This window comes from Lissotriton vulgaris, chromosome 7 (genome assembly GCF_964263255.1).
Source record: "Lissotriton vulgaris chromosome 7, aLisVul1.2, whole genome shotgun sequence".
Lineage (NCBI taxonomy): Eukaryota > Metazoa > Chordata > Amphibia > Caudata > Salamandridae > Lissotriton > Lissotriton vulgaris.
In genome coordinates, this window is record NC_141695.1 from 1,026,902,130 (window position 1) to 1,026,927,487 (window position 25,358).

Below are 25,358 nucleotides of genomic sequence, written 5' to 3' on the forward strand. Positions count from 1 at the left end.
CCCATGTCCTGCCACGTACCGCTAGTGGCCACAACTCTCCAGAGTCGTGGCGGCTCGTGCGTCCTCCGGGCTCCACCAGTCCTCGCTCCAGGTTTCCTCGTCTTCTTCGGCTCCGGTCTCCTCGGCGTTCGCGTCCTTCGGCAGCTCCAGGGTCTTCGGATCAACTCCGCTCCTGTGTTGGCCCATCCCAAGCCCGAGTTGCCTTTCATCGTTGAAGCGGATGCTTCCGATGAAGCACTCGGGCCATTCTTTCGCAAAGAGATCCAGATACGGGACAATTACATCCGGTGGCCTATCTGTCCAGGAAACTGAACCAGGCTGAGAAGAACTATACTATTTCTGAAAAAGAACTCCTAGCGGTAAAGAGACCATTCCAAGAATGGAGACAATACCTTTGGGGGGCTGAATACCCGGTGACAGTGTATTCAGATCACCGGAATCTTCAGTATATGCTAACGACAAGACATCTGTCTCAACGTCAGATGAGATGGATGCTATTTTTTGCTGAATACAACTTTGTCATAACCTTCAGACCTGGTTGTGAGAATAGGAAGGCAAGTTGCGCTGTCCCGACAAGAAGAGGGGAATCCCTCGACTACACCTGTTATGGAATCCATCATAGAACCCACGAAGGTGATTTGTGTCCTGAGCGCAGAGACATTCTTAGATAAGATAAGGAATGTCAAAACTACACCTCTTTGGGATACCTGGGCTGCGAAGGACAAAGTACGATCCATAAAGCAGGGACTTCCTTTCGTGAACACTCAGTTGTTTTTGCCCTCGGTCGCCTTACAGAAGGAGGCGTTCCAGTGGTGTCATGTAGCTCCGCTGGCGGGTCATCAGGGAGCGCTCAAGACAACACACTTGGTTCAGAGACACTTTTGGTGATTAACACTGAGAAGAGATGTTACATTATGGGTGGCTCAATGTGAGGTTTGTGCCCGATCAAAAAACGATTGTGGAAGGAAGAGAGGTAAACTAATAACGATGCCTACTTCTAGAAAGCCCTGGCAGACACTCAGTTAAGACTTTGTTACGGGTTTGCCAACCGATCAAGGCAAGTCAGCCATATTGGTGGTGTTAGATAGCCTAACCAAACTTGGGCATTTCATTCCTTGCATCAATCTCCCTACGGCTGGTCAAACAGCGCAACTGCTCCTCACTGAAGTGATTCATTTACACAGAGTACCTGAGGTCATTGTATCTGGCAGGGGACCACAGTTCGTGGCCAGATTCTGGAAACATTGGTGCTCCGCCTTGCAGATCAAATCTTCGTTGTCCACGAGCTTCCACCCGCAAACAGACGGAGAGACTGAACCAGACTCTAAAGAAATATCTTCGTTGTTATGCGGCTACCTATACAGGACTCATGGGTGTCTTTGTTGTGGATGGCTGAATTGGCGTACAACAACGCTTGGCATAGTTTGGCAGGGTTGTCTCCTTTCTATGCAACCTATGGAGTTGATGCCAATATCCTTTCTGTGAACATCCCTGAGAGTGTGTCAAATCAGCCCACAGTGTACAGCAGAATGAAGAAGCTGCATGCTGTACAGAAGCAGCTTATTAAACATCTGATCAAGGCTAAAGTGGAGTACAAACGATGGGCTGATGTACATCGCAGGGATGGTCCGGATTATCAGGTGGGGGATAGGGTCTGGCTCTCCACTAGGAATATTCGATTTAAGTTGCGAAGTGTGTTCCAACCTCGTTTCATTGGTCCATATGTCATAGGTAAAGAAGGTGAACCCTGTGGCTTTCAAGTTGAAGTTACCCGCTAGTCTTCGTATTCACCCTATATTCCACTGCAGCCTTCTGAAGCCTGCTTTATCTTGTGCACGGAGGGCCACGCCTCCAGTTCTTGTTGATGGTGGTGAGGAGTATGAGGTGAGGTGCAAATGAGACTCAAGGTGGAGGCGTGGTGTTCTGTGGTACTTAATCGCCTGGAAAGGGTATTCAGCTGAGGATGACTCTTGGGAGCCCTGTCACAATGTTCATGCTCCTGCGGCTGTGCGTCGCTTACATGCGAGGTACCCGGCCAAGCCTGGTCCTAGGAGGCGCTGAGGGGAGGACCTACTGTCAGGATTCAGGGTTTTTTGCGCATACCTAATGTTATAAACTACGACTCCCATGAGCCTTCACTGTGGGAGGTACTTAATGACTCCACGCGCTGAAGCGAATGCACGTTATTCTGGTTGTTTCCTGGTCTCGGGTTCGTTTGTTCCTGTGGAGCAGGTCTCTCGTTTGAAGTTGGCTAACAGCTCTGTGAAGTTCATACCTGTCCTTGTTCTTCCTGGTGGGTGAGTTGTTCTCCCTGCGCGGCGGCGCTTTCGTCGGTGTAACGGAACGCTGTGAGTCGGCTGACCACGCGTTACCGGCTACACTTGGGGGCATTGGCTGCTTCGAGTTCTCCTGAGTACCCACAGTGCGGCTGCGCTTTCGTCTGTGTAACGGAATGCTGTGAGACGGCTGACCACGCGTTACCAGGTACACCTTCTGCCTCTGTGGATTCATTGCAGAACATGGTGGTTTTGCTACATGTTACCGTAACATCGGGAGTCTATTCTTGTTAGCGGAACGCAGTGTGTGTCTTGCCACGCGTTACCGTTCATGATTAATCATATGTGTATACAGCGGAGTAAGGTGCGTTTTGTGACCACTTACTACCGTGTGTCCTTGGTTTGTCCTTTCTTCGTTGAACAGCGGAGAATCGTGGTGGCTACTACATTCTGCCGTGTGGGTTTAAGACTACATAGGAATAAACTCCTGTTCATGGACCTAGACGGAATATGAATACGCAATATTCCAGGAACTAGGAACTTGTTACTGTCTCTATAGTGGGTTATGCTTTTGCTCTTGCTGAGCTGTCCACGGATCTATAAAGCCAGAAAGGCTCATCTATTATTTTGGATACAGAAGTTCAAGTTCCAGAGTTGGTAACTGAGCTATTTCGTTTCTTCTGTTTCTTTCCTTGAACTGCTGTCTCGTTGTTTAAGGTGTGTCTGTGGGTCTGTTGACCACTTCCTTTAGCGAGAATTGATTAGAGTAGAAGTTATATTTAAATGCTAAGTATAACCTTGTTTTCTGTTCTTGTGTCATTTCAGAGCCTTTGTCCCAGCAGTTCCTTCCCCTTCCCTTTTTATCCCTCGCCTAATGGTTCGAACTCCCTGTATTCTAAGATCGGGGAGTTGGTAACATTGGGAGGTGGACCCCTATTAGCAACGACCAGATCCTGTGTAGCTTAATCTTGACAACTTTAGCGCGCCAACAGGAAGACGCTTTGTGAAGGAAACCTTAAAAAAAAGAGAAATGTTTCTCTTAAGAGGCGAAGAGTGGCTGTGAGCGCATAAATCAAATTGGGAACATCGTTGAGGCGCGCTGACCCTACTAGGGACAAGATATGGCGTCAACGGACTTCTCCCAAGCTTGGGAGAGGCTCCGGCTTCTCTCCTCCCTTCCCGACCACATGTGGGTAGGTTCAGAGACTTCGTCCGTACAGCGGACAGGTACCATCAGCTGTGGTGCCTACGCTTGGGAGAAGTCCATTGACGCCACCATATCTTGTCCCTAGTAGGGTCCCACTAGGACAGAGCAGGACCTCTTGGCCTGCCTTCAAGTCTCCTGTGGAAGGTAGTAAAATTCCCCGTCCACCCACGTGTAGTACAGTTGTCTTATTTAGGTCCTGATGAATTGCTAATGATGCATGAAACATGTCGACCGATCACTAGGTAGAACACACATCATTGGATCTTTGTACCAGTGTGTATGTTCTCCCTCCTGTTTTTAGTAAGGTAGTTAACCACACCATTACATTTCTTGTGGATTACCTAAACTTTTTTATTAGCACCACTTCTCTTCACGTCTACACCCCACCTAGAGCCCTCACACCCTTATGCACCAACTGGCAGGAACAAAAGATCTCCGATAAAGAGCCCCTTCGCGGGTGCCCGTCAGACATTGCAGCGCCAGTCTGACGAGGAGCAGAACCCAGATGATGAAGCATGACACCTAGCTTGTTGGGTGTTTGAGGGTTTTAGTTCCGAAAGGAGGCTTCCCCCTCCTTTCCCACTTTTGCTTGGTTCTTTTCATTTCTTTCTACTTTTTGGGGAACAGTGTATCCTTGTTGTTGTAAGTTTTTGGTGGAAGACATAGAGTACCTGAGTTATACCATCTCTGGCAACGGAGTTCGTCCAAATGGTGACCTTATTGAAGTAATACGTGACGCCGAAACAAGGAAGATTCCCTTGGAAAAGAGCTAAGCAGAGATTGTCATACCAACCTTACAATGTCACACGTACATACAACAGAAACAGGTAATTAATTAAAAATGCATTTATTTTTGAAAAACTTAAAAACACAATTGGGAGTTTAACTGATCTAGATCCCTAATCTTAAAACACATTTAAAATAATTAACACAATTGCGACCTGCACAATTGAAAAGACAGAACAAGTACAACATTAATTTGTTGAATACAATTGTATATTCTGGCTCCATTATAGAAACACTGGTATTGTATTGCTATTTCATCAGCATATCAATTTTTGGTGTTGGAGGCTTGAATTATACCAATTTATGCGTCGACGCGTTTCGGTGGGTTCACTTGGCCATTACCACCTTTATCAAGACCAAAGATTTGCTGTCACAAGCAGGGGTTAAATGCCATTGCCCTGTAATGAATTATATGCAAACAGTTAACTTTAGACTAAATGTACATACATTTTTTACTTCGCAATACATCCTAACGTACATACTGTTCCATTGTTACTGAGGACTCATATATAGCCATCTAAACATATTCAACATCAATCCTATACAAAACAGGAGAAGGGGGATGTCTGACTGGTTTATACTTCTGTCCTTATTATCCATTGTAAAGATAGGTATTGGGAAAACGAACATATCAATTTTTTCTTTCCCCATGATTACTCATCTTTAAGACCTCTTTTTAGTTATTGTCACTCGGCCTGAATTTATCACAAAGGAATTGCTAATACATTTTCCACATGAGAACATGAATTTAATACATTGGTTATACTGCAAAACTTATAAGACCCATGGTTACAGTTCATCACTTAATCAGGTACCCAGTATAAGGACTAATCAATTGACGGATTGTCGTCTGTGGGGCGGGAGAGAGAAAGACAGCAAGCTATCTTAGATCCTGAGTAAAATTAAACACCCAGACTACCTCGTGGTACACTAATTAGGAGGGAATAATCAATTACTAGTATCCCCTAGATGGAACACCCAGATTTTATACGCAATACGTGACGCACCTGTTCCTAATGACAAAGACAAACTGAGATCCTTTATGGGTTTAATTAAGTGTTATGCAAAATTTGCAAATTCATTTGCCACTAAGACTGAGGGCCTTAGAGCATTGTTGAACGAGGGGTATTTGTTTTCTTGGGGGGAGGAGCAGCAGGTTGCCTTAAAAAAAACATTTGTGAAGCAGGTGTCTTGGCACCGTTTAACACCACCTCATTACTTTTATCTCTGTAAATGCCAGTGCGTGTGGGTGGGGGGCTGTCTTGTCCCAAAACTTTAAGGGGCGGGAGAGAACAGTTGCATTCGCATCACGGACGTTGTCGGAGTGCGAGTGTAACTATTCAGTTATAGAGTGTGAAGCTCTGGCTGCCACACGGTCAGTGGAACCTTTCAGGACTTTTTTGTGGGGTATTAAATTCTGCATCCGCACGGACCACAACCCTTTGGTCAAAGTGCTGAGCCCAGGCGGGGCTGGAAAAGGGTCAGCAAGGTTAGCCAGACTGGCATCGCGCTTACAGGAGTACAGGTACAAGGTTACTCACATACCTGGATGGAGAAACGCACAAACAGACTGTCTATCCTGTTTGTCTTTATACAAAGGTTGTTGGTGTGACTGAAAGCAATGCTTGGGAACAGGAGGGAGCTGTGGCATCTTTGGGTGACTTGGCAGAATGTGTTGGAGGAGCGGTGAATGCAGACGAGTGGAAGTTGTCTATGGAACAAGATTCCACCCTTGAGGTGGAACGCATGTTGATTAAGGGTTGTAGAAGGGAAAGTACAGTGGGGCCCACTGTGAGACCTTTTGTCAAAATACTGGTCGATTTCAGCTTGAGTGAGTCCAAAATACTAATGAGGGACGACAAATTTGTACCACCTTGTGCTGTCAGACGCAAAATAATAGCATTGGCTCATGAGGGCCATTTAGGCCAAACTTTGACCAAGAAACATCTGAGAGAAAACTTCTGGTGGCCCTGTATGGGTGAGGAAATCAATGAGTGGGTGGTAAATTGTGATGTGTGTGTCCAGAGCGAGAAGAGGCTCAAGACGGGTCCCAAGACCAACACTGGCCATATTGAACATCCAGGATTTTAATGGAGTACTGTTTGTTTGGACTTCATTGGACCTATGCACGGCAAAACCTTAAGAATGCGTTACTTATGGTTGATGTACACTCTAAGTGGCTCAGCGTGCATTTGATGTCCGAGGTCACCACTCAGAGTACAATAGAGAAACTCATAATGGTCTTCCAAGAGGAGGGTGTTCCATCTGTCCTTGTCATAGATAATGGGACCCAACTGGTTTAGAAAGAAATTAGAGATTTTCTCGACAAGTGCAGCATTACACACCATCGCACCAGTTTGTAAAACCAACAGGACAATGGGACGGTTGAGCGGGCCAGTCGCCAGGTTAAAGGTAGCATTTCCATGGCAGTACAGAGCCAGAAAAATTTGAGAAACATGGTGAATGAAATGGTGTGGGCACATCGTACGACTGTGCACAGTGTAACTGGGGTTTCCGCTTTTGAGAAGATACATGGACGGAAACCCGGTACAAAACTTGTACCTGCATGGCTTATTTCACCCAGTTCACCCGTGGTGAGAGACACTGACCATAGCGCTAGAGCATCAGGTATCTGTAGCAGTGATTTAGTAAAAATCAGACAAGGCAGGACAGTCCGTGGCCCGTCCAGGTTTTGGGGGCCATTCAAGGTAAAACAAGCATTCCAGAACTAGGTTGTTGTTGAGAATGGAAACAAGTGGAACAAACTTAAGGTCGCTCTGTTTTGCAAAGGAAGGAGTTTGCACACACAGTAGATGGTGCTAATATAAAAAGTTCTGACAAATGTGTTAACGACTTTTGAGTGATGTTGGAATTGAAGTCAATGGAGGGAGGGGTGGGGGTGAACGAGGACGGGGGAATTTCTCCTGCGATGCCCACAACTTTTTACCTGCTACCTCTTCTCCATCTGTAAGCATTGAGTCCTCACGCCCCTGCTGTGACCGCAGACCGCCTAGTTATTTGGCAGACTATGTACTTACATGATTTCCCTTTCTCTGTCTAATCCTGTTCCTGTTTTCCTCTCCTTTTCTTCTCTCCTCTCCTTGGGTGAAGGGAGGGGAGGGGGGTGTAGTGATGTCATATTTACCTTTTTGGGCTTGGCTACGTCCAGTCCTCCGATTCCATTGGTTAGAATGTTCGTTCCGCGCCATTCCACGAATGTCAGTTGGTCTTTGGCTGGCGTTGATGGAACACGCTCGCATGTCGCTCTGAGGAACTGTTTTGTAAGTCAATAAACATCTGTTCCAGAATCCTTTGGTGTCCGGTGTCCTTACTACACAGAACAGTGATATGATGTTGTCTGCACTGCTGGATTGACTCTGCCCTGGTTTCATACTTTTGAGGGATTTTTCTACTTTGTATGAGGTATTTTCTTGGGGACAGTATTTGATCTGGGTTCTACAGCTCAGCGCTGCTATCCCAGTACCACCAATACTATTACTCTACAAGCCTATAAAGTAGTTACTGCCTGTAGGTACTTGACTCCCCATAGGTTGTGAAAGCGAGCAGATCAGGCTTACTCTACTTTGTAATTGAGGTGTAACACTCATACAGCATTGCACAGTAAATAACACAATAGAGATGAATAGGGTTTAATTGACAGACAAGTAAATTAAGGCGGGTTAAGAATATGATGCACCAAAATCTGAGCCAGTGACACCATCTTCTATGGCAGAGATATTGCCACAAATATATTAAAGAGCTAGATGATAGTTTTACATTAACATTCACATCTGTGGCTAATGTTACTCTATGGGAATCCATTTGCGTTTTCTTATAAAAGCGCTAGGGCTCAATAGGGTTTGTTTAACATTTCTGACTCACCTGCGCAGGGGTCCTGGACAAATGCGGTACAAAATAGCTTATATGCTTTACCTGGTACTCTGCTTCAACGATTCCATAGAGAAAGACTGGTGCAAGACGTTGCTGGAGAGCTTGCTGCTTAGTTTCCTGTCACCACAGTCAAACCCACTTCTGAAAGAAGAGTTCACACAAGTTCTGAAGGCATTTAAGTGGCTAAATGGAACACATGGCCCTTAGGGCCAACAAAAGGGACATCCTTCTTGAAATTTCGATTACCTTCACAAATAGGAGGAACTTTAACTGCTTTTTTCTCGTTATCGCGAGCTTATTGAGTACAAAAAGTCAGGGCTGAGGGTAATCGGAAGAGATCAAGGTGATTGGTCTTGATTGCAATCAGTTAAAAAAATGGCGACTCAAGTTATTTTCTACATCGTACATATTTTTCAAAATATCACTGTTCGAAAATGTTTTTCTGCCCAGCATACAATAGACCCAGAAAATACTGGTTGGTGCCGTTATGCAGGAACTTGGGATTTAGGAGTCACCTGTATGGGTACAGAATACTGAAAACTAGTACTCTGCCCCACATAGTTTTTGCAAAATTCTTAACGGCCATGTGGCAGATAAGAAAAAAATTACTGAATGTACGGACAATGCTATGAACTGCTTTTTAACCCTCATTTATGCCTGGATTATAATGGGAAGTAATTGTATGTAATGTGTTTTTATAATACTTAAGTTTTAACTGTGAATATGTGTTGTATCTTTTATGGTCTAAATGACCGAAATAAAGAATGTTTGGATTGGATTGGAAAATGGAATACCTCATTTAAAAACGCGGGCAACCCCGTTTTCTTCATTTTGTGGGTCCTGGGTAGAAGTAATTATTTATTCTATAAAACTATGACAACCCTGTCAGAAATGCTAGTATCTGCAATAAAATTACGTGAGGACTAATAGCGCTGCAACGCCGATAGCACATTCTTAAGTCTGCCTGCTCATCGCAGCAAAAATAAACATGAGGTCACACTTTCCTGTGTTATGTTTTTCCAAGCATTTCATGGTTAACTTTCAGCGTAGCGCTTTTTTTCCCCTTGTCAAGTCTACCGCTTTCTCTGTGAACCATTCCTTCTGGCATTTCTCCACGCAGTCCGGTTTATTTCACTGTGGGGGTAAAAAGTTAGAGGCTTATTAAAATTCCTCCCGCTGTCTGCCTGGGCTGGAAATCCCCCACATGCTTCGCGCCGTCCAATGGGGAGCCCTCGCCGCGCGACGCGCTCTTGGAATGGAGCGGTGGGCGAGAGAGGGAAAGGTTAGGCGGCAGAGCGGGCCACCAAGATGCGAGGACGCTTCAAGGCGCACTTTCGTCCTTCCATCCTTCGGAGTAAGGCGGCGTGGCGCAGCTGAAAGTCTAGAATAAACTTGCAAGAGCTTGTCGGCGAGGAGACGCACTCCGGCGGTTGTCTGCGTGGGGGCTGCCGCGACTGAGCCCTGTGCGGGAGCAGACATGAATAAGTTGCACTGTCTGATCAATGAAGGGAGTGGCCGCAGTATTTAAAGAGGGGAAACGAGGAGATTCTGCCTCATTACGCCGCGGGTTTGTTGCTGTTCTGACTCAAAGGGAAAGTTTCCGATGAATCCGCGGATGTGGAGTTTTATTCCGCCCAGGCTTACGTGTTGAACTCGAACTGGTTTCCATTTCAGGGTGCTGCTGGCCAATTCTTTGAAAGCAGTCGCCGCGTGCGCTTCACTCACCTGGGGAAAATGAACCTCCTCGGAGTGGCAAGCGCGCTTTTGAGTGCAGGTAAGATTTGCGTCATTAATCTCCTTTCATGTGTGCCAGACCAGTGCATGGGTCCGTATCTATTTTTAGATAACGAATGCTGCCTTACCAAAAGGCAGAGCCCGAGCGCTGTTTACAGACACGCAGCCCGTAGTTGTATTGTTTGCTGGATTTCAGAGAAGTGGGCTTTCATTTAATCTGGTGTATATTTCTGCCTACAGTTTGGATCGTTGTTATTAACGGGGCAGCAGTTGAGCCGCTTCAGAATGAAGTTGTCCACAAAGTAAGCGAAGGTTTTAAGTATGAAGAGAGGAAAGAGGCAAGTGTTCCATCAGTGGAGGAAACTGTAGATCAGAGAAGAGGTAAGTTAAATATGAATATTGAACTTGCTTTCTTTTTAAAGTTTCCTTTTTGTACTATTTGCTTTCAACTGTTATTTTTCCACAAGTTTTGCTTCTTGAGTTTTTTTTAAGGACATTTCTTATAATTGTATTTCTGTTGCGATCTCCCACAGTCGTGTTATACATGTATACAGCAAGGTTGCTGGACAGCATGGTGGTATATTGAGAGAAGGCAAGAAGGAAAACGCTTTTATCAGCCAAGAGCTGCGATTCAAGAGAGTTGATAAATGTGGACACTCTACATGGTGTAGCATGCTACATTGTTGGTAAGCGCGTCGGCGCCCCACGTAGGGTAGTAAGGGCCATATAAGTAAATGTTACAATGCACTACTATAGAATGCAATTTATGGAAGCTTGCTGTATGCAACACGTTTTGATGGAGGGATGTGGCAGCAAGTCATTTTTATCCTGATGGGTGTATAGTGCCTTGTGAAATTAAGGAGCCTTTTGTGCAAGTAGTTACTCCCTGGCATGGTACAAAGTGTATGATGCATGTCAAAGCACGGGCTTTTGTGAAAGTCCTCACATCACAGTTGTAATCGCCTAGGCAGAATTCTGCAAATATTGAGTGAGTAATCACTGATCTGCGCGGAACAGCACAATTTGGCACGAGTAGAGATATTTGAATACAGATACAGTTCTAAATAATAATCAGAGAAATGTATCTGATGGTGTAGCCTTGCAGGGCAGCTTCTTAACATTTGTATTTTCATTTGCTGCACTTATGCTTTACTAGTTAATATATATATTTTGCCTAGTACTGCATGCTATCTTTTAGCTTCTTCAGTGCGCTTGTCCATTTCTGCATTTAGTCGATGGAGGGCCTGCCTTTGTGTGCCTAAGGTGTTTTGGCGAAGGTGGAGCTGACATCAGTTGTTCCACCAGACATGGGCTCCGGTCTTTTTAGGAGTCAAGAGTTGCTTGTGGTTCAGGTGACTGGTGCTTGGTTTAGCAGATTGCCACTGAATGAACGGGGCCATGCCTCCTCAGTTGAAAGTCAGGGAACACCAGGTATACCATGCTAAAAGCCAAAAATCTCCCTAAACTGGAGAAGTTTTATGAGTCTTCTTATGTGTGTGGTGGGTTGTTTGGGCATTTAAGTACCGATTGTTCATAGCATTGGCCCTTGTTGTCTAATGTTCTTCCTCTCATAGCACATTTTAGACATATAACACATGCTTGTCTGGGACATAGGCTTGTGGATGGAATATTGTGGTGCCAGCATTTGAAAATAGACCCCCATCTGCAGTATGCAATGTGGAAGTGGCAGTACAACTTGTATTTTGATTGTCTTTGAACATGGGTAGATGTGCCTGGAGTTGTTCAGCACATTGTTTCTGCCTTGCTTTTCTGCTTCCACAATGCTGGAATTTATAGAGGTCTGTACGTGAGGATGCATTGCTCCATCTTCAAAAGAATCCAGTCTTTTTTTTTAATAACAATATATATATATTTTTCGTGGTACAGTGTGGCCGGGAGGCCAATTTAAACATATCCTCAAGCTTGAATACGTTACCAAGTAGTACCAGTAACACGACAAATCAACAGAGGCCAATAGGAATCTAACAAGGCAACCCCGGCACAGGCGGTTTACTCCATACCCCCCGAGGATCATCTCTATCAGGATCAATCGAGTGGCTGAAGCTGCTAGTCATGAAGGTGTCCGAGTCCTAATGGGTGCATTCCCCATTCCATGGAGGAATCTGTGGCGTGTGTGAAGAATAGTTATATACCCCTGTATGTCGCCCAAAGGACCGAGGGCCATATGTAGGTAAATGGCATTTACCGAATCGTAAATACCGAATTTTACCGATTCGGTATTTACAATTCGGTAAATGCCATGTAGGTAATAATTATTTAAATATTACCGAATCGGTAATATTCGGTAATTACCGAATCGGTATTTACAGATTCGGTAATTGCCATTGATTCCTATGGGCCTTGAGGCCCATAGGAATCAATGGCAATTACCGAATCGGTAAATACTGATTCGGTAATTTTACTGATTTGTCAAGGGGGGCAGGGTGTCACTTTGACACCCTGTTGCACCCCTGATTCTGGCTTGTGTGCAATGTGACACACATACATGCCCTTTGGGCATGTATGTGTGCCACATGGCACAGATGTACATGCACAGATGTGCATGTACACAGAAATTCGTTATTTACCATGCCATTGTATTTCATGGTAAATAACGAATTTCTAAGGGCCTGTGGCACTGTTTCCAGTGCCACCTACATCCCAAATTACCGATTCTGTACATTTACCGATTCGCTAATTTACCGATTCGGTAAAATTACCGATTCGGTAAATATACAGAATCGGTAATTTTCAGGCCCCCTACATCGGGAATTACAAATACCAGTCGATAACGGCCGAAATCGGCCGTTACCGACTGGTATTTTGCCACCTACATATGGCCCCAAATCTTTTTTTGTTTCTGTGGACAGCCACATGCTTTACACACTGCTTTTTCCATCCCCATGCACCTATCTATGGCGCGTTTCAACCCCCCATTCGTGGGGGAAAAGACTCTCTCCAATGTTGGGCGATGTCCCACTTGGCAAGGTTGAGTCCCAGGAATCGGAGGTGCTGCTTGTATCTGTTACCGACAATCCCTTCTGTGCTATGTAATAGGAAGAGTTTGGGCTCTAAGAAGAGATGCCAGGATAGAACTTGTTCTAGACATGAGGATACTTTACACCAGAAGGGCTGAAGTGCCCTACAGTTCCATACTGTGTGTTGGAAGATCCCCTCCTCATCCCCGCATCTGAGGCAAGTGGGGAACAGGTTAACACCCATGCGCCAAAGGTGAGATGCTCTATGTACCTATTTGAATTGAATTAGGCGGTACCGTGTTGTGATAGTGGCACTGCGGGAACTCGCCACGGCCTCAGTCCAGTCATCATACGTGAGCTCTGGGACGTCTGCCTCCCATGCCAAGCATAGTGTGCTTAGTGTACTATGATTATGAATGATCAGTGTTTGACAAATTTGTCTATTTCTGTGGGCACCTAGGTCTCCCAACAATAGGTTCCCCTCCCAAGGGGTGAAACGCCGGTAATCCCCCCGAGACGGATCTACGGTGTCAATGTGTGCCTAAGCTGTAGGTACCTGTAGAATTGGCTACGGTGGAGATGGTATTCAGTTTGTAATTGCTCAGAGGACTTAAGCACTGTCCCTTGAATTATGTCCCCCAGTGTAGAGATCTCAATAAGGTCCCAAACACGGAAATTTGGTAGTGTGGCAACTTGCCGGAGGTACGTTCCATGCCAAAAGGAGGGTCGTCTGCGTCAAGCATCCTCCCCAGCCCATCCTCCTTACTGTGCGCCCCCATATTTGAATTACTACCGTACACCCTGATGGTAGGTGGTCAAGGTTTGTCTGATGATAAAGGAGATCCAGAAGTGATTGGGAACACATCGCACACCTCTCTACCAGATAGGCTGGATCCATTTGTGTGCTATACTACCACTCGTTAATGTTTAGTAAGTGAGAGGCAGAATAGTAGGCATATATATCGGCTGCAGCGAATCCTCCTCAGTAGGTGGATTAAGTACAGGTACGCAGGGCTACCCTGATGGCACCATCACACCAAAGAAAATGATTGTGAAGTGCGTTGACCTGTTGGAACCATGATTGCAGGATAGTATAAAGAAAAGTTTGGGGACAATATAATATTCGCGGTAGGGAGACCATTTTGAAGGTGGCACACAACCAGAACAAGGATAAAGGTAGAGGTGACCACCCCTTCATTTCTTCGTGGAGATGTGACATTAGAGAGTGGATATTCCGCGACCAAGAAATGATCGGACATGGTGAGGTAAACACGCCTAGGTATTGGGAGCCCTCTGTGACATGGAGTAGTTGGGTCGCCCATGTGCCTCTCCCCTGGTCCCCACCGACTGGGAACAGTACCGACTTTGCTGGGTTGGTGCAGAGTCCAGAGATTTCGCCAAATATCCGGAGTATGGAAAACCAACCATGTGAGAAAAAGCAGCACGTCGTCCACGTACTGTGCAATCAAGTCGGACACCTCCGCAGACCACTCAAATCCCAGCTTCAAAGGGTCCCGCCTCACCCACGTAGCCAAAGGTTATATTGCCAAGGCAAATAAAAGCAGGGAAAGTGGGCTGCCCTGTCTTGTGCCCCGATGGATTGGGACAATGTTTTTTCATTTCTGCAAGTTTTTGCTCAATTGCAAAGAGCTAATCACTTCACTGAAGTAGTAGAAATCAATATATTCTACAGGCTACCTTCTTTATAAGATCAAGTATATTGCAATTAATTCATTCATTTAGGTGTATGGATTGTGCCATATTCTAGATACTCTCTAAATGTTTGGCTCATGATTAGATCGTTGCAATGGATCAAAAACTTGCTGAAATTAAAAAATATTGTCCTTTAAAATGAGTTCCTTGTGAAGGATTGTTGCTAGCTACACAACTAATACCCAGTTCACATGGATGTATGGGTCACTCTTGTGTTTTTGAAATACAGGAGGATTGGGAATCGCTCTGATCACGCTCCGCCCCCCCCCCTCCCCCCCTCCGTACAGTGGCAGAGAGATCGGTGTATAAAAGATGAATATATGAGAGAAAACGTGGACCAAAGTAGAGACCATGGAGGAGATGAAAAAGGTAATACCAACTTTGTGAATCAAATGCCTTATCAATGTCAGCAGGCAAAAAAGCAGCGGGACGTCCAAGTTCTGAGGCTTTTGCAATGGCGTTATGAACTCGCCTCATGTTGTCGGGTGGATCTGTATGGCATGAAGCCTGCTTGATCCGGATGAACCAGCTCATGAATGTGTGTACGGAGGCGATCAGCAAGGACTTTACCCAGAAGTTTGGATACAAAATTCAGAAGAGAGATAGGGCGAGGAGGGTTCATCGGGAGGACATCCTGGTTTGAGGAATACCACAATTTCGGCATGGCCAGTCAGGAGTAAAGATTCGTTGTTCTAGGGCTTCAGGAAGCACATATAAGAAGTGTTAGCCTAATTGGGACATATGAGATCGCAGAAATTCACTCCAGAATCCATTGGTACTCAGTGCGTGGCCGGGACGTATGCCTGATAGGGCCAGGCCAAGCTCCTCAACTGTAACTGGTTCATCAATTGGTTCATCAAGCTGTTCACGAATATGGTCGGGTAGTGACTTTGGTGATATATCTCTCAGGAATTTGCTGATTTGATCTTACGATATAATTTCCTTTTTGGCGTATAGATTCGAGTAGAAGGATGCAAATTCTTGGGCGACAGTACCTGGGGTAGTACACAGGATCCCTTCTGCATTTCGCAGTGTAGGTACTGGGACAGGTGATTGTGCTGCTTGACATAGGCGATGTAACATCCTTCTTGATTTATCTCCCCCATTGATACATTCTGGATTGGGATGCTTTCCACACTCCTTGGGCTTATTTTGTAATCAGCTGGCGCAGTTGTTGTTGTGTCAGGAGGAGACATCTCTTGGCCTTGGCACCCTTGCCCTCCCTCAATTCGGCTTCTAGGGCATGCTGACTTGTTTCAATGGCCACTACTTGCGCAAGGTGGCAGTGTTTCTCTCCTGCCCAGTAGGTGATATCACTGCCTGTATCGTGGGTTTGAGGATTTCCCACATTATTATACTTGAGGGGGCAGTGTCGACATTGGAGAAAGGCTGTTACCATTCCAGTCCTCCCTACCCATTCAGGCAAGCATTCCAGAATGATAGGAAGCCAACTGTTCAGTAGGAAGCCTGCACGTTCTTATCCTCATCCAATGTGTTGAGGAGATCCTCATGAATAGCAGGGTATACTGACTCAGTTCATTGCTTTGACCTGAAGCCTCCCTGTTGGTTGTCTCACGGGTCTTCAGGACCTTTGTAGTTGCTGGTGACCTGCCCCGTGTAGAGTTTGTACGTCAAAGATTGATTGTAGATCTGCTGACATTTGTCCAGGTAGATGTAGGAGTCAAAGGCTTATTCAAGAGCAAAGTGACCGTGCACTGAGTTAGGGAGTCATGAAGATGTGAGTGGCGAGCAGTGCTTAATTTGAGCCGGTGGTTTCCGGTGCTCGGCACCAGCACTTATTTGGCAGGACCGGCACTTATGAGTTTGCCACATATTGGGCTGTTTGTCTGATTTAGAGTGAGCCTCAACAGCAGTTGTTTACTAATTCAATATACATTGAAAATGACTATTACCTGCCACCAATGCTAATCTTATAGCTTTGGGGGCCTCGAATAGTCTAAATTGTCACACTTGTTGCAGTGTGATGGTTAGTAGCTGGTTAGGTAGTGTCATTAGCAGCGCTGCCAGGCAGAGTGGGTGGTGTAGGCTGCTAAGCTGCGCATGGCTTCATAGGCTGATTCAAAGTTTGCTCTTTCACAATCTTAGCTATTGTGTTGACCTAACACTAATTTATTAAGTCCGCTTTTAAAGAAGAAACTGTGCAGGTACCTACTTTCACTGTATCATCGTCCTGTATATAGGTTATTGTACTTTCCTTTTAGGAGGTTGGCGGTTGTAAGAAATTATTGTATTCTATCTTTGATAAACAAGCAGAAAGCCATATATTATATGGAGAGCTTATTTGGTTACATTATAAAAAAACAGCTCTAGCAGGACGTTGATCATTGTATGGCCACACAGAAGGACCATTAAACTAAAAAAAGCATTGGTAAAGCCAATAGGTTGCACCTTTAGAACCTCCTAACCATACCAATAGTTTTTAGCAATGCCATACAGCATCCCGATGCTGTGCAGCATGGTTAAAGTGTAAACAGAAAAAGGCGCTATTACTTGTCCACCCGCCTCATTTTGTAGGCTCACACAACTCACATGCACAAGCCTCTAAAATGAGGTAGGCGTTTTGTGTTCTTTTTAATTACCGATCCCAGTTGGATCAAAGATTAATGAAAATATCTAAAAAGTATCTAAAACGCGTGTTTATTCTGTTTTTTAAGGCGTGGGGGGTAAATGACAAAAGAGCTTGGGTGGGCAAGGAGGCAGTATGAGAGGTGAAGCACGGGCTGGTAAGACGTAGAGAGGATGAGTGGATAAGCAACATGGGCGAGAGAGAGGACCATAGAGCGCAGGAGGAAGAGCAGCACATGAGCTTTAGGGAGCAACATGGAACTATTAGGAGGGGAGCACACAGGCGGGAAAATAATGAAGCTTACAAGGGGGAGCACAACTCAAGGGGGATGCAAGGTAGAAGCGCAAAGGCGAGAGACAACAACACGTTGCGGGCTGGAAGGGCGAAGAGCAGTATACAAGGGAGAGAGCTGGAGAGCACACGCACTCTAGGCATGGGGGCGTAACAAAAAAAGAAAACATTTATTCAACAGTGAGCAGTGAAAGTAATGCATCCATGTTCTGAGGAAGGGACAAACCCAAGAAAAGGAAGTTAAGCCTACACATGCTCACAAAAAAGCAAGCATATGAGGGTCGATAAAGACAACCAATCGTAAGCAATGGGCGGGCTCTAAATCCACTGGAAACTGGAAATAGGTCTTTTTGGCAAAAGACTGCTTGCGTTATCTAGTAGAAGACCTAAAATATATGTTTAGGAACAATTAGGAATGTGGGCTCATTTTTGTTGGTGCTGGGTATAGATATCTTACAGTGCTCTATATGGAGAAAGGCAGTTGTTGTGCAGTTCGGGTCTCAAATACTGTAGCGTCAGGAAGTACCAAAATATTTTAAGGAGGGCTCTGTTCCTGCCACGTATTAATTAGGCAAAATGCGGTTTATTATGATGAACTCTAAAGTTCAACTTGCTATGCAATTGCCTCGAGATTTCAAGGTTATAAAGCTGTTCTCCAATAATAAATGAAGAGAGCGAGCGAGAAAGCGTGGTTGCTTGGTGTTGCGGAAGGAACAGTTGGGAAGGAAGATATTAGTTATGCAAATTTGGTATTCTAAGATCGTTTTTAAAAATTACATCACTGGAGTGAACATCAAAGTAAGTTTACTGGTTATGACTGATTGCCCAATGCCCATAACAGTTACTATGTGCAGTGCCCTCCGAGAAGATGTAAACTTCTCTGAATTGCTCATTGTGCAGTTAGGGGCCCAAACTGAAGGTGCATGAAGAGGGGCAGGATAATTCCCAATTATTAACTCTTGTCAGCATGTTGGTAATGGTACTAATGGTACCAGCGCTGACTTTTCTAGTCCAATCTATGTTCCTGCTTCACACCCTCACTGAAGTTAGAAAAAGGATAAACAACAGTTGTTGCTGCCAGCATCAATAGGGGCTGAGCCATTCCCAGCGTTTTCATCATGGTTCTCATATATCAAAGGCATTACTAGAACAGAGAGATGAATATGTTGGCTTAGTTGCTGTCATGTTATCCTAAGTGAGCCCATCCCCAGCAATCCCTCCCGGATCGGCCTTCTCATGCCAGGTACAGCCATCATGTCAAGAGCAGCTTCATATACCTAGGAAATGTCTACATATGCTAGATACAACTTCATGTACTTGGTTCTGGGATTGTATCTCAAATTGAAGCCATTGTATGTATAGATTCTGTTATGGTATGCCCTGAAACCTTCGAAAATGTACCGAAATACCCTCAAATGCCCAGTCACTGCCTCCTATACCAAAGAACAGATTCGCATGTTAAGGAACTGTCCCACATGCCAAAATTGTTGATCTAAAGTTTGTTGTACTGTTATTACAACCCATTAAAAACTTACGAGAAAAAACATAAGTAAATATACTGGAGCTGCACCTTACAGAATTGAATGAATATAAATCAGAGTATGCTTTAATGCATTACATTTTCTAGAAGAGAACAGAAAGAAAAAAGATGCTCATTGTTTTAATAGAACGTTACTTAAATATATTTTGCACAATTCATAAATACAATGTACATATAACCCTTTGGAAGCAAAACTAAGTTACAAATAACTGATTTTGAATACCCTAATTTACAAAAAAGTGTTTTGCATGTATAATTTGGAAATATTTTATCTGTTCACAAATGCAAATTTATTTAGCCCTTGATAACGTGTCCCATTACTTAAGAAGTTCTGCACAAACACCTGTTTGTGCAGGTATTGCAATCATAAATGGGTTGGAGTTCATGGCACCTTGTAATTTACATTTAGGGTAAAGTTTGCATCCCCCAGAAAATGTTGGCAGAATAAATGTGCCAGACCATAACAGAGCAAAAGGCCTGGTAAATGCCAGGTTAGGCAGATTGTGGTGTATAAAATGCCTGAATCTGCAGGTGATACACCGTTTTCGGGGAAAACTCATAATAGGTGCTCTTTACCACACCCCAAAAAGTTGAATCTTGGGTGGCCAATTTTATTGAGTGGGATAAATATCTCATTCCCCACTGGAGCACTCGCAAAAATGGCCTACATGAATTAAATATTCAGTGATTGACGCACAAAGTATATACTGATTTCGTATATCTGTTCAATCAATCAATCAATACATTTGTAAAGCGCGCTACTTACCCGTGAAGGTCTCAAGGCGCTGGGGGAGGGGTGCTGCTACTGCTCGAAAAGCCAGGTCTTGAGTTACCTCCTCAAAGTTAGTAGGTCTTCGGTCTGCCGCAGTAGGATGGGCTGGGTGTTCCAGGACTTGGTGGCGAAGTAGAAGAAAGATCTGCAGCCGGTGGTCGCTTTTCGAATGCGGGAGCGAGGTCGGCGGAGCTGTGGTTCGGGGTGTAGACGGAGAGTTGTCTTTTGAGGTATACTGGTCCGGTGTTGTGGAGTGCCTAGTGTGCGTGGGTGAGAAGCAAAAAGGAGATCTTCTTGTTGATGGGAAGCCAGTGGCGGTCTCTCAGGTGGGGTGTGATGAGATGTGATCTGTTGATGTTATATGCAAGACACCATAGTTTTCCTGTATATACAGAAGGTAGGGGGATCTCTGGGACTCACACCACTTTACAATGGTCCAGTTATAATATGTTGTGCCCTGACATTTCCATATGGTGGTTATGTCCCCTTTGCCCACTAATAACATATGAATTAACAAAGGAATTCGGAAATGTCAGTATGAAAGTACATAAACTTTTTAAGAAGTAAACTTGGGAATTTTTAAGTTGAAACAGTGCATTTTAATTAAAACAGTAATACACCTGTATTTGCTTTTCTTTTTTGTTCCAGTTAAATGTTTGCAATGTACAGCCAAAACATGTTTCGCTCCCTGGTGGCCTGCCGACCTATGCTTTTTCAAGGCTGAGATTGGATTCATTCAAATTTCTGGGAGGGGATGGGGCATCTTAAATTCTCTCTCTCTCTTTTTTTTTTTGTTAGTATATTTTTTATTGTAGATTCACAGGAAGCCACGAACAATCAATCAGGTGTGTCAGGTATTCGTCACAAATATCGCATCTCATCATCAGCAGAAGGATTCACGGCCATGTAGCCCACATCCCGGAGGTTGGGCGGCGAGTTACAGTAGAGCGCTGTAGGCTCCGTCTCACATACAAATGTAGGCTTTCAATGTGCATTCCGAGTATCTGCTTTTTACTTTTTGTTGCTGAACCCCCTCCACCCCCCGTAACGAACAATAACACAAGGTTCATATCCTCAACAAATCTATGCAAAAGAAAAATTAGCAGCAATTACACTTCCGTCCCCCCCCCTTGTCTGTGTATTGCCAGCAATGTCTTTCACAGTTCTGAACCAGGAGTCACAGATGTCTTACGGAGTTCCGCAAGTTTAGGAGGTATTGTCGTACCCTTTGTAGAGAGGTCGTTTGTCCCGGTGTCCCGTCTCATACTCACTGTAGGAAGCCCCCCCCTCACAGCCCCCCATCGAGCCCATGGTATTGTCTCCACTTAGACCAAATCCTGCGGAATTTTTTTGGACAACCCCTAGCCTTATAGGTTACCCTCTCGGCCGCCATATACAGATCCAACACTCTCCTCCATTCCTCCAGATCTGGAGGATCCGGCGCTCCCCAGTGTTTTGCAATGTCCCTCTTCACAACAACCAATGCAAGAACTAAAAATGTAAGAAGTGGGCGGGTCAGGTCCACCTCGGTGGTCATGCCCAGCAGCGCCAGCTTGGGATCCTGCGGGATCGAAGCCCCTAGCACCTCCTCTAGCTCCTTGAATACCTGTGTCCAGTATGTTTGTATTATGTCACATGTCCATATTGTGTGGTAAAAATCCCTCTCTCCCTGATGGCATCTAAGGCATCGCGGGTCCTCTACCCTCCCCATTTTGCTTAGGCGTAGTCTGTCGTAGTAAGTTCTGTGGAGTACATTAAATTGAATAAGCCGTAGTTGTGACTTGATTGCCACCTCCCGGGGATGCATCAACACTATTTCCCAGTCCAGATCTTCCATCTCGCCTACCTCAGCCTCCCACGTGGCCCTGAGTTTTGCCAGATGGGGCATCTTAAATTCTTGTATCAGTAGTGTTGAGACAAGTTGAGGTATTATAATCTTTGGGCAGCGACAGGCTAAGTTCTCTCTGGATCTTGAGAAACAAAATCGAAATCACAATCTGATTTAGCTGTCATTTTTTTTGACATTTCTGAATCCCTCTGTTAAGCCATACTTTTCCTAGTGTGTAAAAGTAGAATGCATGAATCAATGTCTAATTTTAAGATAATTTTGCAATTTTTAAATGTTCAAGTCTCCTATTACACTACATTGCTGTGCAGAAAAGTGTATTATTTATAAGAAACCAGATAATAACTCAAGATTTTCTAGGATGTTTCCTATTACCAGAAACCTCTCCTTATACCAGCAGCCTCTGGATTTTAAGTTGTGGAGCATACATTTCTCCTGGCCATGACTTTTTATATTTACAGTTTCACAAAACATTTCCGTATGTCACATTTAGACACATTGAAGTCAACCACAATGGGGTAGTTTACATTTCCTTTTTCAGTTACTAGATGAATCTTCTCAAAAACCTTCTTGAAAAGTATTACATGTGGTTGCAACACAGGAGCATGTGCAAGTAGTTACCCATCACAACTTGGCATGCTCAGCATATTGAATGTAATTTTAATTTTTTATTTTTTATTCCACAGTTGCAATATAGGAGAGAAAACAAAATCAGTAAACATGAAAGTCAGAAATAATCTGCTAGATTCATCAAAGACCCGTTTTGCGAGTCTGTAATAGCGACTCATAAGGAATCGCTATTACAGACTCGCAAAACGGGATTCATGTTGGAATCGCAAAATAAATTGCGATTCCTACACATTCCTTATTTGCGATTAGCAAATTGCTAATCGCAAATAAGGAATAGTCCCCATTCATTCCTACGGGCCTTTATGAATGGGGAGTATTCCTTATTTGCGATGAACAATTAGCTAATCGCAAATAAGATAGCGATTTCAAGGGTGCCAGGGGTGTCCAAAGGACACCCTCTAGCACCCCTTAAATGCAAATGTACACAGGTGTTGCGCACACGCATGTCCAAAGGACATGTGTGTGTGTAACATGCAACAGAGAAAAATGCACTAAAGTGCTTTTTACTATTTTTTCGCTATTTACCACGAAGTCAAACTTCGTGGTAAATAGCAACCAAATATTGCGAATTCGCAATTTCAAATTGGTTAATGAATTGCATTTAAGGAATCTCTAATAGAGATTCCTTAAATCCAATTCCTCGCAAATATTCGATTTCGCAAATAGCGATTTTTTGCATTTGGGATGATGAATCCCAAATGCAAAAATTGCACTCGCAAAGGGCCAGATTCTCAGAATCTGGCCCTTTGCGAGCGCAATTTACCTTGATGAATCTAGCTGAATATTCCTACATCATACATCATGTAGTCATGTGATCATAGAAGACTCCCCATATATACATACTAATTTTACGCTTTCTTGCCCCCTTTATAGAATACAAGCTCCATTCTAAGTTAAATAAATTATACATTTTGGCCCTCCAAAACTCAAATGCTGGAGGCTCTGGTTGAAGCCAATCTGATGCTATACATAATCGTGCAGCAGTCATTGCAGCAAACAAAAAATACCGATGTTTATACAAGGGATTCCCCGTTTTAACCGCTTGGCCTATCCCTGATAACATTAAAGCCGGTGAGATCTTAAGCGTAGTACCAAGCATTTCTGACAAGAATTTTTCAATACCATACAAATAATTAGACAGCTTAACACAACTATAAAATATGTAAAGACTATCTGCCTTGTCGTTCCCACATCGAAAACATTTACCATCATGATGGCCTCCCCATATAAGCATACGATCCAGGGTATATTACAAATTAAATGCTGTTTTAAAAAATTGTGCCTTCAAATTAGCTGAAAGGAGATCTTCCCCGGAGCTGATAATAGCATTTTCTATAGATAAGTCTTGTTCCCCCAAAATTGCCTGCCAATATGCATTTTGTTTCTCCATATCATCCGGTCTAGTTGATAATAGTATTTTATATAACCACCCAATTTTCTCTTGCCATCGTACAGCCTCTACCAAGCAGTTAGGTATCAGGGCCATATTCTTCCGACTGAGAAAATCATGAATTTGGGGATTTTTTTAAAAATTGAGAGTTAGGTAAATCATATTTCCTATCCAGGTCTTCATACAGCGGAATCAGTCCTCCAGCCTCATAAAAATCTCCAATTTGCACAATGCCCTTATTCCGCCAATCCAATGCCGTCCTATCCCAAAATATAGAAGGGAGCAATTTTAAAGCATTCATTGGTGCATAATAAGTTATTCCATCCAAAGCCAATATTTTACGTAGTTCCCTCCAGACTTTAAATGCAGCTTCCAAAACTTTGAACCTGGTCCTTTTGTGATAACTACCATTGATTTCTTTAAATAAATATCTTCTAGCCTCGGTCCCTAAGATTAGCTGAAATATGGATGGTGCTTCTACTATACTGCCAACTTCTTCCCCAGTCAGTAATATACGCATTTTCTGCAAAAAACTAACATAATAATAAAGAATAAAATCTGGTATGGCCCGACCACCTCTTAGAAGTGTCATAAATCTCATAGCCCGCCGGGGTTTACCGGGAGGACAAAGAAATGTAGAGCAGAGTGACTGCAACTGTTGCAATTGGATTGGGAATATTTCCAAAGGAATGGATCTAAATAAATATAATACCTTTGATAAGATGTTCATCTTTATGATATTGCCACTGCCTATTGTAGTAAAATGAAGTCTTCCTCTCTGTCCAACTAATCTCTTATATTCCGTAATAGTGCCATTAAATTTACATCTACTAATTCTTTCAAGTATGTAACTTCGAATACTGATCTAGGATCTGGTATTGCAATATTATCAGTACATAAAATTTGCGTTATAGAGACATTGCTTAGAGGGATTAAAATATCCTCTTTAAATGTTTCTGGTCTCAATAATGTCAATAAAAGGAAGAGGATAGCTGCTGAACTTCGAAGTATACAGCCTGATCTGGTATGTATTCAAGAAACTCATTTACCGTGGAGTAACCGCCATCTTGTAGCAGATTTAGGGTACTCTTTAATTGCTGCCTCACAACAGTCATCAATGAATCGGAGTTGCGATACTAGCTAAACCTAAGGTTTGCTAAGTAGGACAATGCCTGGCAGATAAGCTGGGCCGTTGGGCCATAGTAGAATTAGGTTTGAGGGCTCGTCAATTTACACTTTGCACCATCTATGGGTCCAATTTAGATGAGGCATTAATTTTGAAGGATCTAAATCTAGAGTTGGCATCATGGGTAACTCCGTTGATTGTATATGGAGATATAAATATTAACCGAACTGCTCTGGAATTTATAGAAGGACCTCAAAATTATAGAGGACACAAACCATGGGTTTTTAAGGCACTCTATAATTTGTTAAAAGATCACGGTCTAGTTGATGTATGGGGTAGCTCATTCCCTACAGATTTAGGCTATACGTTTTATTTTTTTCCCATAAAAAATTGGTACGGCTGGATTATTTTTATATGCCTTCAACCCTGCTAGCTGGGGCGATTACGCAAATATTCCCTAGGATGTCTTCTGATCATGCTCCTATTGTTTTAGAAATACCAGCTTTAGGGATTGAACATAAAATTAGAAATTTCACCCTTGATCGGAAATTATGTGTAAATGATCAATTTAAGGTAAATATGTTGAAATGG

General features: G+C 43.7%; 1 protein-coding gene across 1 annotated transcript in view; it reads left to right on the plus strand.

Annotated features, from left to right (window-relative positions):
* The first annotated feature begins 9,417 nt into the window (after positions 1 to 9,417).
* HBEGF (heparin binding EGF like growth factor) overlaps positions 9,418 to 25,358 on the plus strand; it is an 84,595-nt gene continuing 68,654 nt past the window's right edge. The window contains exons 1-2 of the mRNA XM_086931457.1: positions 9,418 to 9,934; positions 10,135 to 10,275. Coding sequence (XP_086787583.1) covers positions 9,895 to 9,934; positions 10,135 to 10,275 — 181 coding nt within the window. The 5' untranslated portion in view covers positions 9,418 to 9,894. The remainder of the gene's footprint in view (positions 9,935 to 10,134; positions 10,276 to 25,358) is intronic.